The sequence below is a fragment of the Oryza brachyantha genome, chromosome 9, assembly GCF_000231095.2.
Source record: "Oryza brachyantha chromosome 9, ObraRS2, whole genome shotgun sequence".
NCBI classification, from domain to species: Eukaryota; Viridiplantae; Streptophyta; class Magnoliopsida; order Poales; family Poaceae; genus Oryza; species Oryza brachyantha.
Genome location: NC_023171.2, coordinates 9,221,695 through 9,246,083, shown reverse-complemented (window position 1 = coordinate 9,246,083; position 24,389 = coordinate 9,221,695). Strand labels below are relative to the sequence as shown.

Sequence of the window (24,389 nt, the reverse complement as noted above, 5' to 3'; positions counted from 1 at the left end):
AACGATATATTTACAACGAAAAATAATATATAAATAAAATTTTTATATGCATATTCTTATATATCTAAAAGCCAATAATAAAAATAAACTAATGAAAACAGAAAACCTAAAATAACTCCAAATTTAAGACAGAAAAATTCGAATTTTGACATACAAGTATAAGCAAAAGCGGCGAAAAGACGAGAGGTGCTAGGTGATGCAGTCAACCACGTTGACGAGAGCAACGCGTGCGTCGTTTCTATGTGCTAAAACCAAACAAACACCAACCATATATGCTTGCATATGCAAAGACCGAGGACGACGACATCGACCGTGATGCGGCACATCACAATGCCCCTGCCACCACCGCCACAATGTTTAGGGGTCATGTGCGTAACAAAGCAAGGTAAGCGAAATCGTGGAAGAACTTAACGGTGGTTTTCCTGCCTCGTGGAGTACTTGTTTCTTTAATGGCGACGGACGGGTGAAAATTAGGAGGAAAGTTTGTTTTAACCTTCTTTAATTAGTTACCCGTAGCTATCGAGACCGGCACACAGATTCACATCTATCACTTCTTTTTTTGTGCTGTCCTAATTTCGATAAGTGAATTCCATGTATTCAGCTACCCCGTTAGTTATTTTAAGTTGACACGGACTATTTCTAGATCTATGTTGGAACTTTGGCTATTCGTATTATTTAAAAATTTTACATAATTATTAATTATTTTATTATAATTTGATTTATTAGTAAAATTATTTTAAACATGACTTATACTTTTTTATATGTGTAAAAAATCAAAATGAACGGTTAAACATAGATTTAAAAGCCACGTCTTAAAAGTCACGTGTTAAGTAAAAAAATCAGGAGTATTTTTAAAAAACGAAGGGTAAAGTATATAGATCTATCCAACCTTATTTAAAGACAAGAAGCACATCTTATATATCAATAAACTTCCGCCCATGTTTGACAAAATTTTCCATAAAAAAATGATCTCCAGAAGACGGGGCACGTTGCAATTATATAGTCTTGTTTCTCCTCCGTAATTTGTAGAAAGGACCAAAAATGAATATAATAATAATTAAGAACCACGAAGATTATCTGCATAGAGGACCTACATTTTGCTTTATAATAACCCAACGTACGTGGAAACTAATAAAAACGAGTTTTTTTTAATATAGTTGAAAAAATACCTCAAGTTATTGTCTTTTCTTAAGTATAAAAATATACTAGCTCGAGATATAACGTATCTTGAGGCAAGGGCGCATCTAGAGTATAAGGAATGGGGTCCTACGACCTCACTTAAATTTAATAATTAGTGTACTACTAAGTGTGTAATTAAGTAAAAAAATCAGCATACTAACTATCATAATAAGGTGCCCCACTTAATTTTTGGGCTAGATTTAGCCCTATCTTGAGTTATTATAATTTTACACTAAAATTTTTTATACCTTCGATTATTTGTTGAAAGATGATAAAAAAAAAGGCCAATCGGAATTCGGACAGCTCGCATCTCGTCCTCAGCATACACACGCGAAACAGCAAGAAGATACACGTTTTCCCGGGGTTCCCTAATCATGAGGCTCGCGACCACGGGGCTCCTCATCAGTGACGCCTGCCGCTTACGTCTTCCGGTGGCGCATCAAGAAAACGTCATCGATCTTGACCTACCCTTTTCTTCTGCTCAATTGCGCTACAGTTTTCTTCGACGCGACAGATCGAATCCATGCAGACGACGACCATTCTTGTGCCGGCCTATATGTACCTCGCCGCTTTTGCCGACGACGAAGCAATTCAAAGTGTTTCCTGCATATTTAGCTAGCTCGATTGTTTGTTTGTTGGTTGCAAGAGGAATCGTCGATCGATGGACACGGCGTGGCGCGGCGGCGGCCGCTCACCGGTGTGCCTCGACCTCTGCGTCGGGCTGTCGCCGGTGCGGGAGACGTCAGCGGCGAGGCATGAGCTGCTCGACAGGCCGACGGCCGGCTGCGGCGGCGGTGGGGATGCCAGGAGGTTGGCCGATGATGAGGTGAGGCGGCGTGCGTTCGCGATTGATTGGCTTGGCTTCGGCTAGCTCTTGCTTGGTGTTCTGATCGTTTGGGGGTGTGCGGATTCCAGGCGAAGATCCTGGAGGCGAAGGTCACCCAGATGAGCGAGGAGAACCGGCGGCTGACCGAGGTGATCACCCGTCTGTACGGCAGCCACGTCGCGCGCCTAGGCCTCGACGACGCGGCCTCGCCGCAGCGGCGGCCGGTGTCGCCGCTGTCGAGCAGGAAGAGGGGGAGGGAGAGCATGGAGACGGCGAATTCTTGTGACGGCAACGGCAACGGGCAGAAGAGCGGCGCCGCGGCCGAGGCCGACCACGCCGAGAGCTTCGCCATGGACGACGGCACGTGCCGGAGGATCAAGGTCAGCCGGGTGTGCCGACGGATCGACCCGTCGGACGCCACCCTGGTCGTGAAGGACGGGTACCAATGGCGGAAGTACGGGCAGAAGGTGACGCGCGACAACCCGTCGCCGAGGGCGTACTTCCGGTGCGCCTTCGCGCCGTCGTGCCCGGTGAAGAAGAAGGTGCAGCGCAGCGCGGAGGACAGCTCGCTGCTGGTGGCGACGTACGAGGGCGAGCACAACCACCCGCTCCCGTCGCGGCCCGGCGAGCTGGCGGCGGTGGGGAGCGCCGGCTCGCTGCCGTGCTCCATCTCCATCAACTCCTCCGGCCCGACCATCACGCTCGACCTCACCAAGAACGGCGGAGCCGTGCAGGTGGTCGAGGCGGCGGAGGGGGCGGCGCACCCGCCGCCGCCGCCGCAGGACCTCAAGGAGGTGTGCCTGGAGGTCGCGTCGCCGGAGTTCAGGAGCGCGCTGGTGGAGCAGATGGCCAGCGCGCTCACCAGCGACCCCAAGTTCACCGGCGCGCTCGCCGCGGCGATCCTCCAGAAGCTGCCTGATTTCTAACCTTGTACACGATCTTTCTTGCAGAAAATTAGCGCATTTCGATAGTGATTAGGGCTGAATTTCCCCCCAAATTTGAGAATTTTACCGCGTAAAAGAGTTCGAATACCTGGTGCTGTTCGAGGATGTGAATTGTAATAAATATGGTTACTGGGCCTCACGCAAAAGAAGCTGGCCTTCTACAGGACCACACGGCCCACGGGCTCTTCTGTCTTATTGGGCCGCATCGCTTGCGTTACTGGGCTTATTGGGCTCACGTTCCTTAACGATTCGTTTGGGCCGCACTGTCCTCGTAGCAACTCCGAGGAGGTTACGGGGCCTACCATTCCTCGTGTCAACGATGGGCCCAAAACTCACAAACTAGAAATATGTCCACAAGAGGTCCCTGAACTTAAGAGTGAAGTTTATTTTTTTTCTTTTAACCCGAATACTAGAAATATGTAGTTCTAAACTTACAGAATCCATTCGGAAAAGATCTCTCGGTAGTATTGACTTATATTTTAACTTGTTTTACTGACGTAGCGTTTGGTGGGTCCCACGTGTCAGTTTTTTTTAATCTTCTCACTCTTCCTATCCCTTCCTCTCCTCTCTCTCTCTCACATTTCTTCTCTCCCGGCGCTCACAGCCCCATGGCCGCGTGCTCGCTGCCGCCGCCGGTGCAGCCTCCGCGGCCAGCCGCTTGTTCTCCGCGCACAGCCGCGCGATCTTCCCGCCATATTTTTCTTAGTGATCCTCTTTTCTCTCACGACCTCTGTCTCCGGTGTTGCATCGGACACCCTGGGCAATGGCCGCAACCTCACCGGCGGCAATACGCTCGTGTCGGCCGGTGGCTCCTTCACTCTCGGGTTCTTCTCTCCCAGATTGGCAAGCAGGCGATACGTCGGGAAATGGTTCTCCGAGTCCGGGGACGCCGTGTAGGTGGCCAACCGTGACACCCCACTGAACGGCACCGCCGGCGTACTGGTTATCAACGGCCTGGGGGTCCTCTTCCTGCTCGACAGCTCTGGCCAAGGCCGCATGGTCGTCGTAGAACACGACAGCAGCTGGCATGGCGTCTTCATCATCAGCGGCGGCGGCGGCACAGCTGCTCGAGTCCGGGAACCTTGTCGTGCACGACCAGAGCAGCAGCAACTTGCTGTGGTAGTCATTCGATCACTCATCGAACACCCTATCGCTGACATGAGGCTCGACCTCGACACAAACCTGCAGACCGGCGCCAAGTGGTTCCTCACGTCGTGGCGCGCGCCGGACGACCCGGCGACGAGAGAGTACCGCCGCGTGCTAGAAAAGAAGGGGCTACCAGACTGCGTGTCGTGGCGCGGCGCCACCAAGAAATACCGCATGGGCGCGTGGAACGGGCTGTGGTTCAGTGGCGTCCCGAAGATGGCGTTCCCGAGCTCGTCGGTGTTCGGGAACCAGGAGGTGGACAGGCCTAACAAGATGGCCTTCATCTTCAACCCCTTCGCCGGCGGGCCCTTGTCTCGCCTCGTGCTGAACGAGGCCGGCATCGCCCAGCGCCTCGTGTGGGATCCCAGCAGCAAGGCGTGGAACGCGTACGCGCAGACGCCGCACAAGATAACTGTAGCCTACGAGCATGAGATGCTCATGTCCTGGTTGATCCATGGCAGATCAGACATCAGAACAAAGCATTGAGCTAGTGACACTGGTTTCTTGGGACAGCACGAGCAGCACGGACATGTGAGAAAGATGGAGAGAAAAATTAAAATAACCTAGACCCACCAGATGTCACGTCAGTAAAACTAGTCAAAAAAAAAGGTCAATACTGCAGAGGAACTTTTTCTGAACGGATTCTATAAGTTCATGGTACACATTTCTGATATTCCGGTTAAACGACGAAAAATAAACTCAGCTCTAAATTTAGGGACCTCTGGTGGACTTATTCTCACAAACTATATGCATGTAGTAAGACAGTAAGCCCACCAGGTCGACTAGATGGCTGGACCAACTTGGAACCAATTGGCCCAAAATTGTAGCTCTCACCGAAGCATAATCACAAATCAGAAGGTCACATGAGCTAATCCTCTTCCGGTGTCAACCACAAACCATGGTGGTTTAATATTATGGTAACACGTCAGATCGGATATTCGGATGAACTCTATATCAGAGAGTAGCCTATTTGTGAACTTCAGTATGAGCAAGGGTCTAAGGGCCACACAATTGCTAAATAGGCAGAGACGAGCATCAGAAATTCTTAAGATAAGCTTACACCTGATATATGTATGTTGGACATCAAAGGGTTTTTTTTTAAGAAGAAGAAGAACACCCGGAGAACTCCGGGGAATTTATATTAAGCAGGCGTGCAAATTATGTACAAGAATCACCAAGAGGTGAAGGAAAGCAGGCTCAGCCTGCCAAGGAAAAAAAGCAGAAAAGAAGCAAAAAAGGGAGGAAAACAACGAGATGTCCCACGACACTGGGACTGCGATGTCTCAATTAGGGCATCAAAGGTTACTTATCAGAAAAGACGATTTTCAACATTTTTTGGGCAGCATGAAAGGATACATATGGGCATTGGCTATTGTCATCAAACAAGACATAGTCACTTGCGATTTTGCACATATAACCTGAGATGCCGCCTACCAGCAGCAGACTAGATCAGTTCTTGCTTCTTTCACAGAGGATGATGTGTCACAGCCTACGTGTAAACCAAGAAAATAAATAGTGGTAAATATCTGGCAACAGATGAGAGATACACTTGAGAATCAAAGGAGCAAATGGCAACGAGGATTACTTACGAGAGCATATCAGTTGTTTTAATAGCCCAGCTGATAGACCAAAGAAATTTTGCAGTTTTGAACAGGGCAGCACTCATGCAACAGACAAACTTGCATGATCAATAGCCACGTGTGGATAGATGCCCAGAAACAAATATTTCAATGAGCCTATAGCCCCCATAGATGCCAAATGCAACATCCTGTAAAGGGCACCATCTGGGAACCATCCGAGATCTCCCCCAATATTTTCTGATGCGCAATCAGGAAAATCTTGGATATCTGCAAACAACCCTATACAATTCGGAAGTATTAATAATGGAGTCTACTAGTGTGGAACTTGTGCATAGTCTACAGGAAACATGTACATGTTTAAATTGATTGTATTGTACTGACTACTGTGATGACGGAACTTGGATGAAATTGATGTCGGGCAGAATTATCAGGTCAGTACTTTTGCATTTGGTGCACACTAAGAGCAGGTACAATAGTAGGCTATAAACCAGCTATAAGCATATAAAGGAGAGAGAAGGGAGGTGGGCTACTAATTTATAGCCAGCTGCACACGTGCTCCAAGACAAAATATGTGTATGATATGTGCAACCATGTATTGATGTTTTGTAGGTAACTATTGTATAAATTGACTATTAGATTGACTATAGATGAATTGGAACTAGTAGTTGGCTATACTATTGAACTTGCTCTAACTAGCAATTACAGGCATGTCACAAGCAGATGGCTTCTAAGTTCTGTTATGCACACTGATTCATGGATCAGGTAGCATCGGGTAAGGATAAAGGCAAGATTACTCTTGTCGGCACTCAGCCCCATACTTGTCCAGATAACAAGGAGACTCTGATCAACATAAACTTAATTTTATCATTCTTTATTGCTTACTTTCCAAAAGGGTTATAGAGAAATTCTATGGTGTGCCATCAATAATTGACTGGTTCTACAAATTGCCATAGACAGACGCGAGTTCTCTTTGCATAGGGAGGACCAACTTAACATCCCAAACTTTTATCTCTTTATTAAACAAGCCTCGTCTCTTTCCAAACTAGATAATATTCTAGCTTTATTTTGAGTCTATCCAAGCAGTAACAGAGAACCTATCAATTTCTAGACTATGAGTCTTAACTCGTTTTTACTAGTTGTATGTTTATTCAACATACAATACCAGCAAGGTTCATCCACCTTGACTAACTTTCTAAAAGAATACCATAGTTACAGCAGACATGACTTGTAAATTTAATAGACATATTAAATTGAGCATGCTTTAACTCTCAAGTGACATGATTGATAGAATTCATTGGAAACTGAAACATCAATTGCAGTAAAGCATATGCAACAAAATTTGTGAATTGTGTTGTCTAACTGCAGTCAAAACCACTCAAAGTTCATTCGATCATGTAAAAAAACTAACATTCCAGAAAACAATGAGGATCATAATGTTGTAAACCATATCTCTTAAATAAGAATGGGCAAGGTATATAACATGCAAACTGAAGATGGTGAATTCCTCTGGTCCAGATATCCTAAAGCACTTTCTTTAAATATTCAACAGTGCCAATAATCAATCGACCAAATTTTCACGAATTTTAAATGTTTTTATTTTGAGCAAAATATGCAGATTTTAAGCTGAGATAGCTAATCAATATCTCCGAACAAACCACTTACCCTGAAAACTCAGCAGGAGGGACAATTTACTGTTTTCCAACCAACAGTTGAGCAACTCCTCCCATTTCCCAGATACATGCCTAGCTGCAATGACAGAGCAGCAACACAACAGTAATTAGCAAAATATGAAAAGCCAAAAATTTTGCAACAAATATGAAAATAGAAACTGATGAAGCTGCCAAAATAGTATAATAATATAACAACAACCTCAAGCTGATATTTGAGTTGACTTTTTGTAGGCTGTGATCTGTCATCACTGAGTTTAATGTTATCCGCACTTTGTTTCCTAAATAGATTTCACTAGTGATGGAGATTCAGGTCATGCAGTGGTTCACTGATTCTCACGACCAAATGATAGGGCAGACCATGGTGCATCTTGTGGGTTTAACACCAATCTTAATCATATCAGCATAAAGCATCATAGCATTGAAGACATAGCCAAGCATGCACAGTCCACGAATCACGAGGGTGTAAGTGAATCTATCAGGCACCATTCCAGAATCTCTCATATAAGAGAAGAAGCGACAGGCTTCACTGTATTGACCATCCATATAGAGACCATATATCAAGGTCATATATGTCACACTGTTTGGAATTGAAGGGTTTTTCTCAGATTTCTTCCTTGAGCATTCCATGATGAATCTGACTGCATCTTGTATCCTGTTTTCTCTGCACAGACCATCGACAAGAACCGACACAGTTATTGCGTTTGAAGAAATGCCTTTCTCTTCCATCTCCTTCTGTAACCAAAAAGCAGCATTCATGTCACCATTTTTTGCATGGCCATGAATCAGGGCCGTGTATGTCACGACATTAGGTTCAACCCCTTTAGCTACCATCTCTGTGTATATAGCCATTGCTATTTCCATCTTCCCTTTCTTCGTGTGCCCATCTATCAAGGAGGAGTATGTCACCACATTGGGCTCGACTCCAGTCTCACTCATTCTTGTGCATGTCACAAGAGCTTCATCCAAATTTCCATTCTTGCAATAATCATCAATCAGCACATTGTAAGCAGCAGCATTCAGCACAATGCCAGATTGCTGCATTACTTCAAGAAACCTGGTGGCTACCTGCACTTGCTCTCCATCACAGAGGCCTCTTACAACTATGCTGCAGGTGAACTCATCTGGGCACAACCTTTTGCAAGTCATCTCCTGGAAAAATGCTAATGCTTCTTGTGAGTTTCCAGACCTAAAAGCTCCACAGATCAAACTGTTGTACACAGGCACAGTTGGAGCAACCTCATACCTGGGCATGTCCAGAAATATATTCTTTGCTTCGGTTATCCTGTTCGCTAGGCATAGACCGTCAATTAGAGTCGTAAAGATCACATCATTCGGAACAAGACCACACTTCAGCAAGTCGTAATAAAACACAAGTGCGTGCTTGATGTTATCTCTCTTGAAGTGGCTGCTCATCAGTGCATTGTATGTGTATAGATTAGGCTGCATCCCCGTTTCCTTCATTGCAACAAAAAGTCGCACAGCCTCACCAATGCAATCCTCTTCACAGAGTGCACATATCATTGTCGTATATGTGACCACATTTGGATCAATCCGTCTAGCTAACATCTGAGCCCAGACCTCCCAAGCCTTCGCCGCATCACCCTGAAGCCGGCAGGCGTTGATGAGCGTGTTGTAAGTGACCACACTTGGCACCATCCCCCGACGAAGCATTTCATCGAACAGCTCCCATACGCAGGCGAACCTGTGCGCTTTAACGAGACCGTCGAGGATCGCGTTGCACGCCGGCAATGCCGGCAGCTGCCCCAGGTGGGCGAAGACGGAGAGCGCCTCGTCGAGGAGCGCCATCTGGGAGAGCGCGATGACGAGCACGCCGAGCGCCGGGGCCGGCGACGCGGAGGTGGAGGCGAGCGCGGCGAAGGCGACGGCGCCGGGGCGCTGTCCAGGAGAGGAGGAGGAGGAGGCCCGGACGAGGTATTTCGTCAAACGGATGGCGCGCGCGAAGTCCCTGGACGCGGCCGAGCCGTGCACGGCGGCGGCGAGGCGGGCGGGGCTCTCGCCGGCGGGGGCGGGCGGGGCGGCCTGCGGCGCCGGGGCGGAGGCGGAGGCGGAGGCGGAGAAGGCGCGGCAGAGGCGCGGAGCGATGGGCCTGCGGCGGAAGGAGAGGAGGCGGCGGAGCGGTGGGGAGGGCGGCGGCATAGGGTTCGCATTCGGGAGGCGGGGGTTCGCATTCCCGGTGGCTCTAGCGAAGATGCGGTGGGATCAAAAGTGCAAAACCTCGTTACTACTACTACGTATTATTTGGTCGAACAGAAAATACAATGTATACCACTGACTCTAGCACACTATCACGATTTGCCACGGGCTTCGTTCAGTTCTACCATATATATATATGATTTTTGCTTAACTTCTATAACTCACCGTTCCCGTCCAGTTAGTCTCCAATAAAGTAATGTTCTTTTTTTTATAACTACCGAAATACCCTAGGTCGAAAACTTTCAAAATTTAGAAAAAAAATCCAAAATATCAAAATCTAAGTTTTTGGGCAAATTTTTGATGTTTTACCATCTAATATTTATAATATGATTTTAGAATAATTTTAACAAATTTTAAAAGTTTTTATCCTATAGGTATTTTGACCATTCAAACTAAAATAAACAGTACTAGTGGAGGGAGGCTAACTGGAGGAACAAAGCCAGTGGTACAATATAGATTCTCTCCTTGTCAAAGGTCATGATGTGTGCTGGTGATTGGTCTGAGTGCCATGATCGTCCGAGACTGGGCTGCCACTACTAAAAAATGATTTTTCTATACGAGGTCTCATCATTTTTCCATATGGACCATATCTAGTAGCGTCTGCAAAAACCAATGATCATTTTCTCATATGGCTGCTTGAGTGGCCCGTATGGAAAAATCGATTTTTCCATAAGGGCCTCTTAAGAGGGCTGCATGGAAAAATGAGCGGCTCACTTAAAGCGCCCGTATGGGGAAATCGATTTTTCCATACGGGCCACTTAAAAAGCCGTATGCGAAAATAAAATTTGAAAAATTTAAAACTAGTTTATCTCACTCATATGAACTCTAAATTGGATGATTTTTTCCCTAAATATTTCTAAAATCATGCTCTATCATGTTATTGTGTTCTTGCTAGTATAATATTGGCTATTTTTTCTTGTGACTTTGTTTTATCATTTAAAAATTTGAATTTCAAAACTTTAAATAATATTTTGAAGTAGTAAATGATTTAATCTGAAAAAGTCATCAATAACAAATAACAAAGTTGTATAACTCATTAAGATCTATAACTTCTATTTAATCATTTCTTCATCCGATAAAGTGATTTGTAAGATTGTCACAAAATGTACATCTCTTATATAGTTTTTATATAACTTATAAGAGAGATATATTTTGTAAACAGTCTTGCAAATCACTTTATCTGATGAAGAAATGACCAAAATAAAAGTTATATATGTTGTTGAGTTATACAACTTTGTTATTGATGAATTTTTTAGTTGAAATCATTTAGTATTTGAAAATGTCGTTTGAAGTTGTCATAATTTGAAATTCATATTCAAACTATTCAAACAATGTCATATAGAAAAATAACCAATACAAAAGTTGTAGATCTTGACAAGTTATACAACTTTGCTTTTGAAATTTTTTCATTTCAAATCATTTACTACTCGAAAATTTATTTGAATTTATTATATTTTAAAATTCAAATTTTATATATTCCAACCAAACTCAGATGGCGAATGACCAAAACAAAAATGGTAGATCTCAATGAGTTCTATAACTTTGCTTTTGACACCTTTTTCACGTGAGTTCATTTAGCATCTTAAAATTTGACACGAAGTTCATTTAATATCAAATTAATATTTTTAATAATTATTTTTGCATGCGGTCCTCTTAAATAGCCGCATGCAAAAATCTATTTTCGCATGCGGACGGTTAAGTGGTCCGCATGTAAAAATACCCGTAGTTTTTTTAGTCCTCATCTCTCTCTTTCCCTCCTCACCATTTCAAAAATTTTAAACCACCTATTTATTTATTTCTTTTATCTCCTCTCTCACCTCCTGTCCTGTCCTCTCCTCCCCTCCCCTCTCTTGTCGCCGACAGCGAGCAAGGCCACGGCGATGGATGGCGGCGACGGATTCGGCGACCGGCGGCGCCATCCACAGGTGCCCCACATTCCCCTCCTCTCACCTTCTGCAGCTCAGGATCAAGCTCGTGCTTGTACCACACCATCCAAAAGTTGCAGCTCGAAGTGGTTCTTAGGAGGCTTTTGTTGCAAGAACTTGATTTATTTGATTGAACCATGCAGGATTGATTCCGCAAGAATCCAATCAAAGGCACGGCTTTTTTGCTCGGAGATAAGCTGCGACGGGAGGCGGCGAGAGGTAGAGAGAGCATGGGTGTGGGCGTGTTAGACCTCACGGCGGGGATGGAGGCCAGCAAGGTTGCCGGCGCCGGGCTCAGCGTGTTGCCGGAGTTATGCGAGGCCGAGGTGCTGCTGCACCTGGACGCGCCAGACATACTATCTGCGGCCGAGGTGGAGCTCGGTGCTCGGCGGCAGATCTGGGGGCAACGGTGGCAGCGGCGGTTTCGGGCGGTGGCGACGGTGGTCTCAGGCAGCTGGCGACAGCGACGGCGACGGCTACGCTGGGAGCGGAAGCGGTGGCTGCTGCGACGAGCTCGGGTGGGCGGCGGCGCTATTTTTTTCATTTTTTATTTTTGGAATTATATTTTTTTTTCGCGATTTTTCTCTTTGCATGCGGTTGGCTTAAGCGCCCGCATGGAAAAATCGAATTTTCGCATGCGGGTGCCCTGGCCGCATGCAAAGATTTGCATTTTCGCAGACGATTTGGCACATGTGGTTGGGGCAACCGTATGTGAAAATTAATCAGCTCCGTTTGTAAAAACGGTTTGTGTAGTAGTGTGCGTTCTTTTGTTAATAAGAAAAACATGACAAAACATCAAATATTATTAACTTTTATGATAACTATTTAATAGTTTAATAGTATAAGATAACTAAATAACATGTGCTAGCAAGGGGGAAATTCATCATTTCAAAGTGGTCTCTCTTTCGAATTTGACTGAAAATAATGAATAATAATTGTGATGTTATTTTCTCTTATAGCATAATATCTGTTATGTTCACTGATAAACAAAACAATGAGTGTCATGGAAAAAAAAGTTTGTCAACTATATTTGATTCCCATATGTCCCAAGCAGTCCTAAACCTTAACCATTCACTATTTCTTAACTTATTCTACGAGACATGTAAAAGTCTAAATATTTACATGGGGATTGAAATTTGTTGTGTAAAGTTGCATGTACATTCATCAATACTTACTCTGTTTCGGTAAGATGCTTTGGTTATATTTAGATTGATCTATTGATTAATGTATATTATTTGTATATATATCTATATCATAAATCAGGCACTCATAAAAAGTCTTATATTATGAAATAAAAGTAGTATATATTACAATGACTGATCAAAGTTTCTAGGCACTCCCACAAGAAACAAACCGGGTAAAATTGGTGGAGTTTTTCCATTTGCTTAGCCGTGGGCGCTGTTGTGTGTGTTCTCTGCAACGGCAGGTCGGCCGGGCCAAACCTTTGCTGCTGCTGAACAAACTCACAGACTCAGCTCACGACATGGCACCAAATTAATGATCTCTCTCTCTCTCTCCTTTCGTTTCAGACGCCTAACTCCAAAATCGCGTACCAAACAGCACCGACTTGGGCCGAATCGAATCGACCACGCATACATATCACTCTTTCGCAACGCAACAAAATTTCGGCACCCTAATCAGGTACTAGGAGGAGCACTTGAATTGACCATCAGCATGCAGCGTGGTTAGCTTGGACGACGGGAATGTGCCGACAAAGCTAGAGATAGAGCTAGACCAGCCGATCAGCAGATCGTCCCAACAAAAGAAGAGCAACTCACGAGTCGGGATCCAAAAACATATCAAATCAACTCTAAATTTTGATTTATATGGCTCACTAGATTCTTTGTATCAAAATCTTGTAGCACGTAATTTTTTTTTATTTTTAGAGATTTTTAAATATTTTTAGAGATTTTTAAAAGTGATACATAACCCATTGATTATTTTATTAATATAGTATCGTCACTTTTAAAAATATCCAAAAAATACTTAAAAATCTTAAAAATAAAAAAAATTGCGTGCTACGAGATTTTGATACAAAGAATCTAGTGAGCCATATAAATTAAAATTTAGAGATGATTTGATATGTTTTTCGACCCCGACTCATAGAGCAGCCCGTGAGTTATAATTAACCGTAGCTAGACTATATATATATATATTATTTCTCCTCTGTTACGTAATTGAAAGTTTATAGTTAAACTTTTAAAACTTTAACTATTAGTCACTAGTTTGAAGGCACCGGGAGAACAGGTATAAATGAGTCTTGAATAGTATTTTAATAAAAAATATTTATTTGTTATTTTTATTTATTTTAGCAGTAAATCATAGTTAAAATAGATTTTAAATACATGTCGTTGTCCATAACAATTTGAGTGATTAAAAGTGGAGAGAGTAAGCAGCAAGCAGTTCGTTTCTTCAATAGCGTGTTCATTAGTTTTTTCTGGCTTAGCGAGCTGCTGCCTAAATTAACAAACATGCACAGTGGTGCAGTTGACCTCTGACAAGCGACGACTCCTCTCGTGCAGAATTTCAACATCATCGATCAGATCATGCAGATCTAGAATGTCTAAATAATGCAGACGACAGATTGGCTGCACGCAGGCTAGCCAGCTCGATCCCATCGCATGCATGAAAATGATATATATTGTCTTTACTATGGAGAAGCTAATATATACCCTTAATTTGGATGGTTGTTGTTAGGACTTAGCTAACTCGGCCTAACCACATTAGGTAGCAGCAATAACAAATCAAGGATGGGTGTATACTAAAACGAATTAACCTTTTGTGGAAGGTGCTGTTCGTGATATTAATTGATCATTGTAGCCTAGCCGCTTTTAACAAGAATTAAACCAAGACATGGATGGGTCAGTACTTACTTGCACGAGTGTAAAAAGAGGCCTGCCCACAACTTGCTTATAAGCTAATTATTATCTTTAAATTAGCTTATAAGAGGGTTGACGGGCTGACACACTTACACTCCTGCTTACTTGGACTAAAGCATAAGCATACTGTCTAGGGATGACAATTGGTCGGGTCAGGTACGGGTAGAGCAAGTTCGTGCCCGACCCGATACCTGCTTTTTCCTGTTCGGTTGATACCTGATAGGATTGGTGGGTAAAAATCCATACCCACGTCCACAACCATCGGGTATGGGTATACCCGGTGGATAACCAATGGGTTTTATATGATATTTCAGTATAAATATAATTAAATAAAGAGTAATAAAATCAATAAATTGTAAAATTATCATCAATGCTTTAAAAGAGTAATGCAAATTATAAATAAGCAAGCATTATTTCATCGAAGTTCAAGATTTTGATAGATCAATGGAAAATAGGTATGAGAGAGAACAAAATCAACATCTACATTAATTGATTTTTTTATTTTTTAAAACTTTTTAATAAATAATTTTACTACTAAAACTCGGGAGAAAATATTTCCACCGGATGAACTTTTTAGCCACGCTAATATTGGTGGCGTGGCAAGACAATGTTGTCACGCCAAAATCTCTACGTGGCAGCGTTGTTTTGCCACGCCAATGTTGGTGGCGTGGCCAAAAGGTTCATTCGGTGGAAAAAATTTCTCCTGAGGTTTAGTAATAAAATTATTTATTAAAAATATTTAAAAATAAAAAATCAGATTAATTTTGGATCGGGTATGGGTTACCAACAGGAAAAATATAAAATCCGGCTATTACCCATTAGATTTTCAGGTTACGGGCAGCAGCACCCATGGGCAGAAAATTAACCTCATACCCATCGGGTCGAGTACCCACGGATATCCAAACCTGTGGGTAAAATTGTCATCCCTGATACTGTCTTAAAATGTACTACCTCTGTCCCATAATAATCTCATTTTTCGTTTTTCCATGTCCAACGTTTGACCATTCGTCTTATTTAAAAAATTTGTAAAAAACATAAAAAAAATTAGCCACGTATAAAGTACTATTCATATTTTATCATCTAGTAACAATAAAAATATTAATCGTAAAAAAATTTCAAATAAGACGAATGATCAAACGTTGGACACGGAAAAACGAAATATAAGGTTATTATGGGACGGAGGTAGTAGTCGTCTGATAACAGATCTGAGTCATTTGACATCTTCATATTTAGGATTCATTGATACTAGGATGTATCCTGTACTAGCATGTGTTGAATCCGGGATGGATACATTTTGCGACAGGGAGTATTTAATTAGAAGACTGTCACTTGGGTCCGGGACTTATTAGTCTTATGAGAGCAAGTATAATATAAGCTGACTGTATGCTTATGTGAAGGAAAGAGAGGATGAGAGAGTGTAAGTAAGTTGTAAGCTTGTAGCTAGCTTGGGCACAGGAACCAAGAAATTCTGTGAGAGTGATATGTGGGCCCTATATTAATGATGAAAAGCTAATTAGGATATGGATGGATAAAAAAAACTATAAAAAATCTTATAGCCAGCTTATTGGCTATATTATTAGCTTTACTCTGAGACTGCAGCTTTCCTGAAACCGCAGATCCTACATTGGCAGGGAATCAGGGGCGTCTTGGAAGTTGACCGGAAAAAAAAATACCATTGCCATGAGTGTGTGTGTAAAGAGAGAGAGAGAGTTATCTCAGCGCTCAAAACGAAGGGTTACTGCTCGATCTCCGAAGCTCTGCTACTCTCTCCGTTCGAAATAAAGGCCTGGTTTAGTTCTGAAATTTTTTTCTAACAACGTCACATTAAATCTTTAAACACCTAAATAAAGCATTAAACATAGATAAAACTAAAAAACTAATTACACAGTTACGGAAGAAATCTTTAGACGAATCTTTTAAGACTAATTAGAAAGTGATTAGCCATAAGTGCTACAGTAACCAACATGTGCTAATGACGGATTAATTAGGCTCAAAAAATTCGTCTCACGGTTTCCAGTCGGAATCTGAAATTTGTTTTGTAATTAGACTACGTTTAATACTTCAAATATGTATTAAAAACTTGATGTGATGTTTTTGCAAATTTTTTTGCAAACTAAACACCACCAAATTTATTTTTCAGTTTTGACTCTTCGTCTTTTTTAAATATTTTTGTGATAAATATTTTTATTGTTACTAGACGATAAAATATAAATAGTATATTATGAGTGACTAATCTTTTTAAACTTTTGTATAAATTTTTTAAATAAGATTAATGGTTAAAATATTGGGCATAAAAATTTAAAAATAATATTATTATAGGACAGAAGTAGTACACATCTTCAGTTCTGGCTCGGACACGCACGCATAAATGTGCTTTATTTGCTCTCCCATAATCTCTAGCTCAGAGATGTTCCTGCTGCAGCTAGTAGCTAGTAGCAAAGGGCCCCCTCTTTTTACAGGTTCAACTTTTCAGTCCCAACTGGGCAACTGCAATGGAGTAGTGTTTGAAACAAACGAGTAGATCCAAAATTTTCAACCGTACGTGAAATACCTCCAAAACTTTTATATTTACATGTCTTGAGATTGGATATATGGATGGTTTTGCGAGTGTACGTGAGGTGAGGCTGTGATCGAGCTAGTAAATTGTCTCATTACTCTTGTGTTGGTTAGTTTGAGGCACTGTTCGATAGAGGGGCATAAGTTAACTTATACCCTGACACGAAAAACGTATTAATAGATTAGTATATGATTAATTAATTATTAATTATTAAAAATATAAAATAAACTAATATGATTTTTTAAACAACTTTTCTATAGAAAATTTTTTGTAAAAAAATACATCGTTTAATATTTCAGGAAACATACGTGCGAAAAACGAGGGAGGGTTAGTTAAATTATGGGATGGCCCGAACGTGGCCTGAGTCAACTTGTAGTCTTTAGAAGAAAAAAAAATGAACGGGCTGTACAATAGATCCTGTGATTATCATACTATAGCTAGTACTGTGAACGTATACGATAGATTTTTCATACTATGAATATATGGTTTTGTTTTTATCATACTACTAGATAACTTTAAATTCTATGATCAAATATTCAAATCCCACCAAAGTAATTTGAGTTTGATATATTTTCTTTTGAAATGGTGAAGTTGGCATTGAAATATAATAGTTCAATCTATCTATTGCACACTAGATGCATTTTATTTCAGTTTATAAATTTTACTGTAAGGTAATGAATTATTTTTCAGTTTATGTTATAATGTCAAATTTGAATTCGAATTCACTTTTGAATTTCACTGGTAATCAGATTTAGTATGCTAAACATTGTCAATTTAGTAAACCCTTAATTCTTGCATGCACCCTTATGTTTGGTAATTAAGAGCATTAATGTTATAATTTATCAATTAAGGATAAGACATTTGCATAGGACTCAGTGGTGAAGATTTTATTCAGTCTCTTACCACCAAGGAGGTAATTAAGGTGGAGCATCTTAAAAGAGCTCGATAGATATTCTTAGCACAAATCCTCCCACCTTATTCATCTCTCATGCACATCTTCTCCAAGCGCCTACACCGAACCAAATATATTGTGTAGGCTTTGTGGCTACCCATCGTATGTGAGTGTGACCCCTAAAATATGATTGGCCAAGCCTCTTAGCGCATCAAATATAAGTTCATCAGTGAAGGGGGATATTGTCCCATCACAGATGGATGGTTTGTATTACTGCACTTCCATAAATTACTTCACTGTATGGGTTATATTGCCTATACAACCCTTGAATCTATGGGACAACACTATAAAAATATGCAAACATATAGTAATATATAGAGTAGATAGAATCTTAACTCGGGTTGAGCACTACGTTCAATCTTTTCCGCCGATACTTTTATGGTTTCTGTGGCATCATAAGTTTACATTAAGATAAAGGTATAATGTTATAAAAGTATTTTTGAAAGAATCAGATAGTTCTAGCTAAATATCTTTGTGATCAAAATTAATTTAAGATGCTCTTAATTGAACAGATTCTAGGATCAAATAAGAAAATCGTAGAGGGAGTAGGTTTTGTAACGTGATATAGCCTTCACACATAACTATAACACTTATAGCTAATTATGGACTAATTATGCTGAAAGGATCGATTCGTCTCGTGATTTCTCATATAACTGTCCAATTAGTTTTTTGTTTTATCTATGATTAATACTCTATGCAGGTATCCAAAGATTTAATGTGATGTTTTTGGAGAAAAACTTTTGGCAACTAAATAGGGCCTAACCTGATTTGAATAGCTCCTAGGTTCTACAAACAGTTGATGAACGTGGAGAAGGCTGGCAAAGTGGTTTTATCTAGCCTCGTCCCTAGCATCAAGTAGAACCTAGCAGAGAGTACTCCATACATAAATCAAATGAAAGGAAGGAGAACACCATAACTGCAAGCGGCCATCAATTTTATCTCTAACACTAATCTCTGGCTACCAGTTCTCAACTAAAAATGGCTAATGCTAATGGAAACTACTAGTTTATAAGAAGAATCTAACATTTCTTAATTTAAAACAATAAAGATCATACAGAAGACCGAGAAGGGAATAGTCAGATAGAGAATATATCCTATGCTAATCGAAAAGGTATGTTGTCCGGACATAAGTGGGATCGTATGAATATATCATATTATGAGGTTTAAATTTTATTTTCGTTAGTTATGTGTAAAAATCCAGTGACTTATATATGATATGCTATGCTTTTATTCAGTGGGTGTGTGATTCTTTCAGACGCGAGGTCAATAGAAGAGCTAGCTATTAGTTTTAAAATCATTCCATATCATTAATAGCTAACATAGAGTTAACTTGTACAATTGTTACACACAAATATATATTATATTATCTATTTATGGTCCACCTCTCATACACTCTTAGTCAGGGGCGGACCTAGAAAATTTTAAAGAGTAGGGCTAAATTAATATAGCATTAACTAATTTTTAAAATTTATAACGTTAATTTTATATAATTTTAAAGGGATTATGGATGTAGACCTAGAGCTCCAGCCATAGCTGTCCTAGGCCTAGTACCGTCCCTGCTCTTGGTATCTTGGAGCTTATGCTATAGCTGGCTGCAAATATGTAGCCTGCTTTTCTTCCCTCTCATTTTCTTTCTCACATAAGCATAAATATATCATGATAATTTTTAGATCTCACTTACATCAATTATTGTACTCGCTTTATGTGGCGGATCATTTAATATTGACACATACTCCTTCTGTTTCACAATATAAAACTTTCTAGCGTTGTCTAAATTCATATAGATACTAATGAATCTAAAAACACACACATTCATCAATTCATGAATTTAGACAATACTAGAAAGTCTTGCAATATGATACAGAGGTAGTAAGTTTTTGTTATTACGAACCGTTACATGCTTGTCATGCTTTTTTAACCAGATTACTGTTGAACCTCTACCTGCAAATAAAATCGGAATTTCTGCTTGAATGATATATATGCCACACTAAATGTTACTTTCCCATTTTTGCAAGTTCACACGCCAAGCAAAACTTTCTTCCTACTGCATTGCCATCGACAGCTCTTTATCATCTAGATCCTTTTTACAATTGAAGAGGGCCAAGAGGCAAGTTACAGATTAACTGCACAGAGAGGCTTAATTGCTGGGGCCTGGAGATTAGCAGCTAGCTGCCGTTGCATATCAGCCACATATATAATTGCTGCATTCTCCCCTGATCACCGAGTGATTAGAACGAAGTAATAATAATAAATGGTTGATTAATTAGTGGCAACCATGCCAAAGCTGAGAGAAGCTCATCCATTCCAGTGCATCCTACTCGTAGTGATGAAGTGATTAGCACTAGAAACAATAGGCCGCCCCCGTTATAAATAGCCGGCGACACCAACTCCGTGTAGCTCTCTCTCCCCTCTCCCAGTCCCAGGCCACCGTCGTTGGCTTCTCCTCTTCTCTCCCTGGTTCTCTCCTAACCCTAGCTGGCTAGCTGGCTGAGTAAGACTAGCGAGATGCAGCCCACTACGCGGGAAATGCAAGCCATGGCGGCGGCGGCGCAGATCTCCTCCCTGGAGGAGCTTCGCAACGGGCATGCCGGGGCCGCCGCCAATGCCGCCGGCGGCGTCCACGACGACTTCTTTGACCAGATGCTCAGCAGCCTGCCGCCCTCTGCGTGGCCCGACCTCGCCGCCGCCGCCAAGGCAGCCGAGGACGACGCCGAGGGGATGCACCAGCAGCAGCAGCAGCAGTTTGGTGGGCCGTACGACGAGTCGGCGATGCTGGCGTCGCGGCTCCGGCAGCACCAGATCAGCGGCGGCGGGGGCGGGGGAGGAGGAGGAGGAAGCGCGGCCGCCGTGAAGCAGATGGTGCTGCAGCAGCTCGCCGATCTGAGGCAGGGCCACCACATGATGCTCCAGGGCTTGGGACGCTCGCCGGCCGGCGCCGGCGCCGGCGACGGCCTGCTCCTCCCGCTCACCCTCGGCAACGGCGGATCGGGCGGCGACGTCCAGGCCTTGCTCAAGGCGGCCGCAGCAAATTCCGCCGTACTGATCCATCCCCTTTGCTCGCATCCACCTGCTACCTTTTCCTTCAAGAATCAAGAATCTTTCTTTCCTTTGGCCCTCAAAAAAAAAATGTTCGCGTGTTTATTCGCTCCTGGTGGTTTCATGATTTCATCTCAGGGAGGAGGAGACGCCGGCGTCTACGGCGGCTTCGCCGGCTCGCTCCAGCAACAGCAGCACCAACATTTCCAGCCTCACCATCCTCAGGTTCGCGACATATCACATGACCTGTCTGCACAAAGGCTGAAACACACCACTTTCTCCCTCTCTCCCTCACCCTTGCTCGCCTTCGCAGCAGCAGCAGCAGCAGGCGGCGCCGACGATGCCAACGCAGAGCTTCGGCGGCGGAGGTGGCGGCACGGCGCAGCCGCAGGCCGGCACAGCAGCTGGCGGAGGCGCACCGGCGCCGCCGCGGCAGCGCGTGCGCGCGCGGCGAGGCCAGGCCACCGACCCCCACAGCATCGCCGAGCGGGTAAGCAAGCATCCATCCATCCAACCAGCTGACGCTATACCTAGCTCGCTCGCTCCTCCTGCTGCTACGACGACTAGCATAGCATAGCGTATCATAGCATTGTACATCGAAACTAATTTTTATTTTTTGTGCGGCAATTAGTCGGGAGAACAAAACCACGGGAGCAGTTGCCGCTAATCGGCGCCCCGTGTGTGCTTGTTTTCTCCCCGGTTTGGGTCGGATTCCGGCCGGCTCCCCAACTACCAGTATTATTCCTTTGTCTGCTTCTTCAACCTACTATTCTTCTTCTCCTTTGTTCTGATGCGAATTTTCACTAGCTCCTACCCCTAGCTTGAGCTTCCATTTAGAATAGATTAGTGTTCTTCCATCGACACATCTAATTGTTCATGGGTGCTTCTTGCAGCTTCGGAGAGAGAGGATCGCCGAGAGGATGAAGGCCTTGCAAGAACTGGTTCCCAACGCCAACAAGGTGAGCAAGCTACACAGAACCAAATATTGAAAGAGTTCATCAGATAGATCGAAATGGCTAGGGTTTTGTGATGCATGCCAGGAGGCGTAATCTCGAATTCGCAATCAGACCGTCGGGTGTGGGTCGCTGCTTTGATCTAATTAGTTTATTAGTGTTAGCTTGGGTTCAATGCCGGATTGCGGGGGCATGGCTTAAAAGCTTAATTAAATAATCGTCGAGGCGGCCATGAACATCAGTGAAGAAAAACTCAAAAAAAAAAAAAAGGCGCGCATTTACCCGCACGCGCGCGCGCACGATGGGGCGATGCTTTTCCTCTTCCTAGAATTCCTGCCCTTGTCGCGCGGCGCCGGTTCCGAGATGCCATGGCGACGGAACGCTTTCTTTTCAGTTCCCCATTGACGCACACATAGAGCTCATCTCAAATGTTTGTGTGCTCTTTCTTGGAGTGGCTGCAGACGGACAAGGCGTCGATGCTGGACGAGATCATCGACTACGTCAAGTTCTTGCAGCTCCAAGTCAAGGCAAGCAAAACTCCACTGAATTCATGTGTAGGAGCATGTACTTGATCAGTTTGAGATGTATATACTGACATGTAGCTTTTTTTTTGCATGTACAGGTGCTGAGCATGAGCCGGCTAGGTGGCGCGGCGGCCGTGGCGCCGCTCGTGGCCGACATGTCCTCGGAGGTAACCCTCGTCCTCCGCTAGCGCGCGCTTGATCTCGATCTCCCACCTTGCACTCTCCCACATGGCGGCAGCAGCAGCTAGCAGCTGGCTGCTTCTTCTCTCTTCTTTCGTCGTCGTCGTCCTCGTCCTCCTCTCGCTTTCTCTTTCTCTCTCTCTCGCGCTCGCTTTTCCGGCACTCGAAAGAATCACCAGGATGTGAACGAACTTTTCAGTGCCACGGCTGATGGCTACTGCCGCGCACAGTGGCTCGCGTGCCACGAGCGAAATGGCGCAACTGCCCCTCGTGGCCGTAGTGCCACTGCTGCTGCTGGTGGTGGTGGTACAGCCCGGCGTGCGTGCCTGCAGGCTGCATGCGTGTCTGACGACGACGACTCGGTACTGACGTGTGGGGGGCTTGGTTGTGCAGGGGCGAGGCGGCGCGGCGAACGGCGGAGCACCGGCGGCGGCGGGGAGCGACAGCCTGACGGTGACGGAGCAGCAGGTGGCCAAGCTGATGGAGGAGGACATGGGCACGGCCATGCAGTACCTGCAGGGGAAGGGGCTCTGCCTCATGCCCATCTCCCTCGCGTCCGCCATCTCCTCGGCGACGTGCCATCTCCGGCCGCCCGTCGTCGCGGCGCAACACATCCCACCGGGGCTCGGCGCAGCCGCGGCGCACCACCACCACCACCAACTGACCGCCGCCGCCGCGGCCATGCGCCACCTTCCCGGCCTGAACGCCGACGGCTCCGTGCCGGCCTCCCCGAGCATGTCGGTGCTCACGGCGCAGTCGGCCATGGCCAACGGCGGCGGCGGGTGCGGCGGCGGCGCCGACGCCGAGGGGTCGCAGCCCAAGGACGCCGCCTCCGTCTCCAAGCCGTGAGCCCGGTGGCCGCCGCCGTCTCAACTAACGGCGAAACCCTCGACCGGCGACGGAGTCAACGAAGTCAGCGGCTCGGTCTCCCTCCATCGCTTCCGCGGCCCGCATCTACATAGAGCGGTGGGCTCCGCTGGACGGGCCCACGCACTCTCCTGAGGGCCCACGGGCCTCTGGCCCACCTGCGGCTGCAGCCACGGGCTCCACTTTTTTCTTTTTATTTTCTATTTCTTCTTAGTGTTACCATTATTTCCTATCCTTTTTTTCTGTTAAATATTTAATTAGCTTGTTGTTTAATTTAAGTACATAGTAATCCAGGTCTGGTTCTTCTGGCTTTGTACCAGCTTTAGCCTTTCTTTCCTCTCCATCTGCATCAACTTTTCCCCTCTCTTTTCCCTTTTTTTTCTCTCCCTCCCTGCTTTGCTTGGCCCAACTTTTCGTTTAGTTTACACACAAGTTTGTCCTTTGCGGTTGGAAGGGAATTTGGTCTCCTTGCTTTAGTTGCTAACCTAGTGCCATTCAAATTTTTATTCCCAACTATATTTTAAATTGTTCCCTTCGTTATACTCTTCGATTCTTCAGAGTTCTTTTCTATTTATATTCATATCGCTCTCCTTTTTGTGAAATTATGGGGGTTTTTTAGATTGATGCTAATTTTTGTGCTAACAATTTTTTTTAGCAATTTAATTAGTACCACATATATGCTTTGTTTGTTACCAATTTGTTAGCAATTTAATTAGTACCAAATTTTGCCAAAATTATTATCAAATTTGGTAGTGCCATAACTTGTCAAGGATTTGGCACTATATATTGGTAGAGAACAAATTGATTCCAATCCAAACCAGCCCCACGTTACCCTTGTTTTGGAGTTGTTTGGTTTCACCAAGCACAAACTACATTAGTGTGTTCGTGATTAAACAGACTAGTATCAAAGAACTAATTAGCGATTGTAATTATAGATGCAAAGTTTCCCTCATGTTA

General features: G+C 43.8%; 3 protein-coding genes across 3 annotated transcripts; 2 read left to right on the top strand and 1 right to left on the bottom strand.

Moving 5' to 3' along the window:
* Positions 1 to 1,752: 1,752 nt before the first annotated feature.
* Positions 1,753 to 3,142, top strand: LOC102714490 (WRKY transcription factor WRKY76-like). Its single transcript, XM_040527677.1, has 2 exons — positions 1,753 to 2,005; positions 2,095 to 3,142. The coding sequence occupies exons 1-2, from the start codon at positions 1,841 to 1,843 to the stop codon at positions 2,929 to 2,931; spliced, it is 1,002 nt and encodes a 333-aa protein (XP_040383611.1). The 5' UTR covers positions 1,753 to 1,840; the 3' UTR covers positions 2,932 to 3,142.
* A 2,056-nt stretch (positions 3,143 to 5,198) lies between these two features.
* On the bottom strand, positions 5,199 to 9,576 carry LOC102706128 (pentatricopeptide repeat-containing protein At5g61400-like). Its single transcript, XM_015840855.2, is given in 4 exon segments — positions 5,199 to 5,584; positions 5,685 to 5,954; positions 7,338 to 7,421; positions 7,545 to 9,576. A coding segment is annotated over 1 exon segment (1,851 nt). The 5' UTR covers positions 9,503 to 9,576; the 3' UTR covers positions 5,199 to 5,584; positions 5,685 to 5,954; positions 7,338 to 7,421; positions 7,545 to 7,651.
* A 10,718-nt stretch (positions 9,577 to 20,294) lies between these two features.
* LOC102705843 (bHLH transcription factor RHL1-like) lies at positions 20,295 to 23,940 on the top strand. Its single transcript, XM_040527653.1, has 7 exons — positions 20,295 to 20,908; positions 21,047 to 21,133; positions 21,237 to 21,398; positions 21,802 to 21,867; positions 22,323 to 22,388; positions 22,484 to 22,552; positions 22,959 to 23,940. The coding sequence occupies exons 1-7, from the start codon at positions 20,378 to 20,380 to the stop codon at positions 23,412 to 23,414; spliced, it is 1,437 nt and encodes a 478-aa protein (XP_040383587.1). The 5' UTR covers positions 20,295 to 20,377; the 3' UTR covers positions 23,415 to 23,940.
* Positions 23,941 to 24,389: the final 449 nt, after the last annotated feature.

Bases quoted from the DNA above. Each gene is read 5' to 3' on its own strand.
- LOC102714490 (XM_040527677.1), top strand. From the start codon at position 1,841: ATGGACACGGCGTGGCGCGGCGGCGGCCGCTCACCGGTGTGCCTCGAC. The intron at 2,006-2,094 runs GTGAGGCGGCGT...TGCGGATTCCAG, and splicing joins GGAGGTTGGCCGATGATGAG to GCGAAGATCCTGGAGGCGAA.
- LOC102705843 (XM_040527653.1), top strand. From the start codon at position 20,378: ATGCAGCCCACTACGCGGGAAATGCAAGCCATGGCGGCGGCGGCGCAG. The intron at 21,868-22,322 runs GTGAGCAAGCTA...GAGTGGCTGCAG, and splicing joins TGGTTCCCAACGCCAACAAG to ACGGACAAGGCGTCGATGCT. The intron at 22,553-22,958 runs GTAACCCTCGTC...TTGGTTGTGCAG, and splicing joins TGGCCGACATGTCCTCGGAG to GGGCGAGGCGGCGCGGCGAA.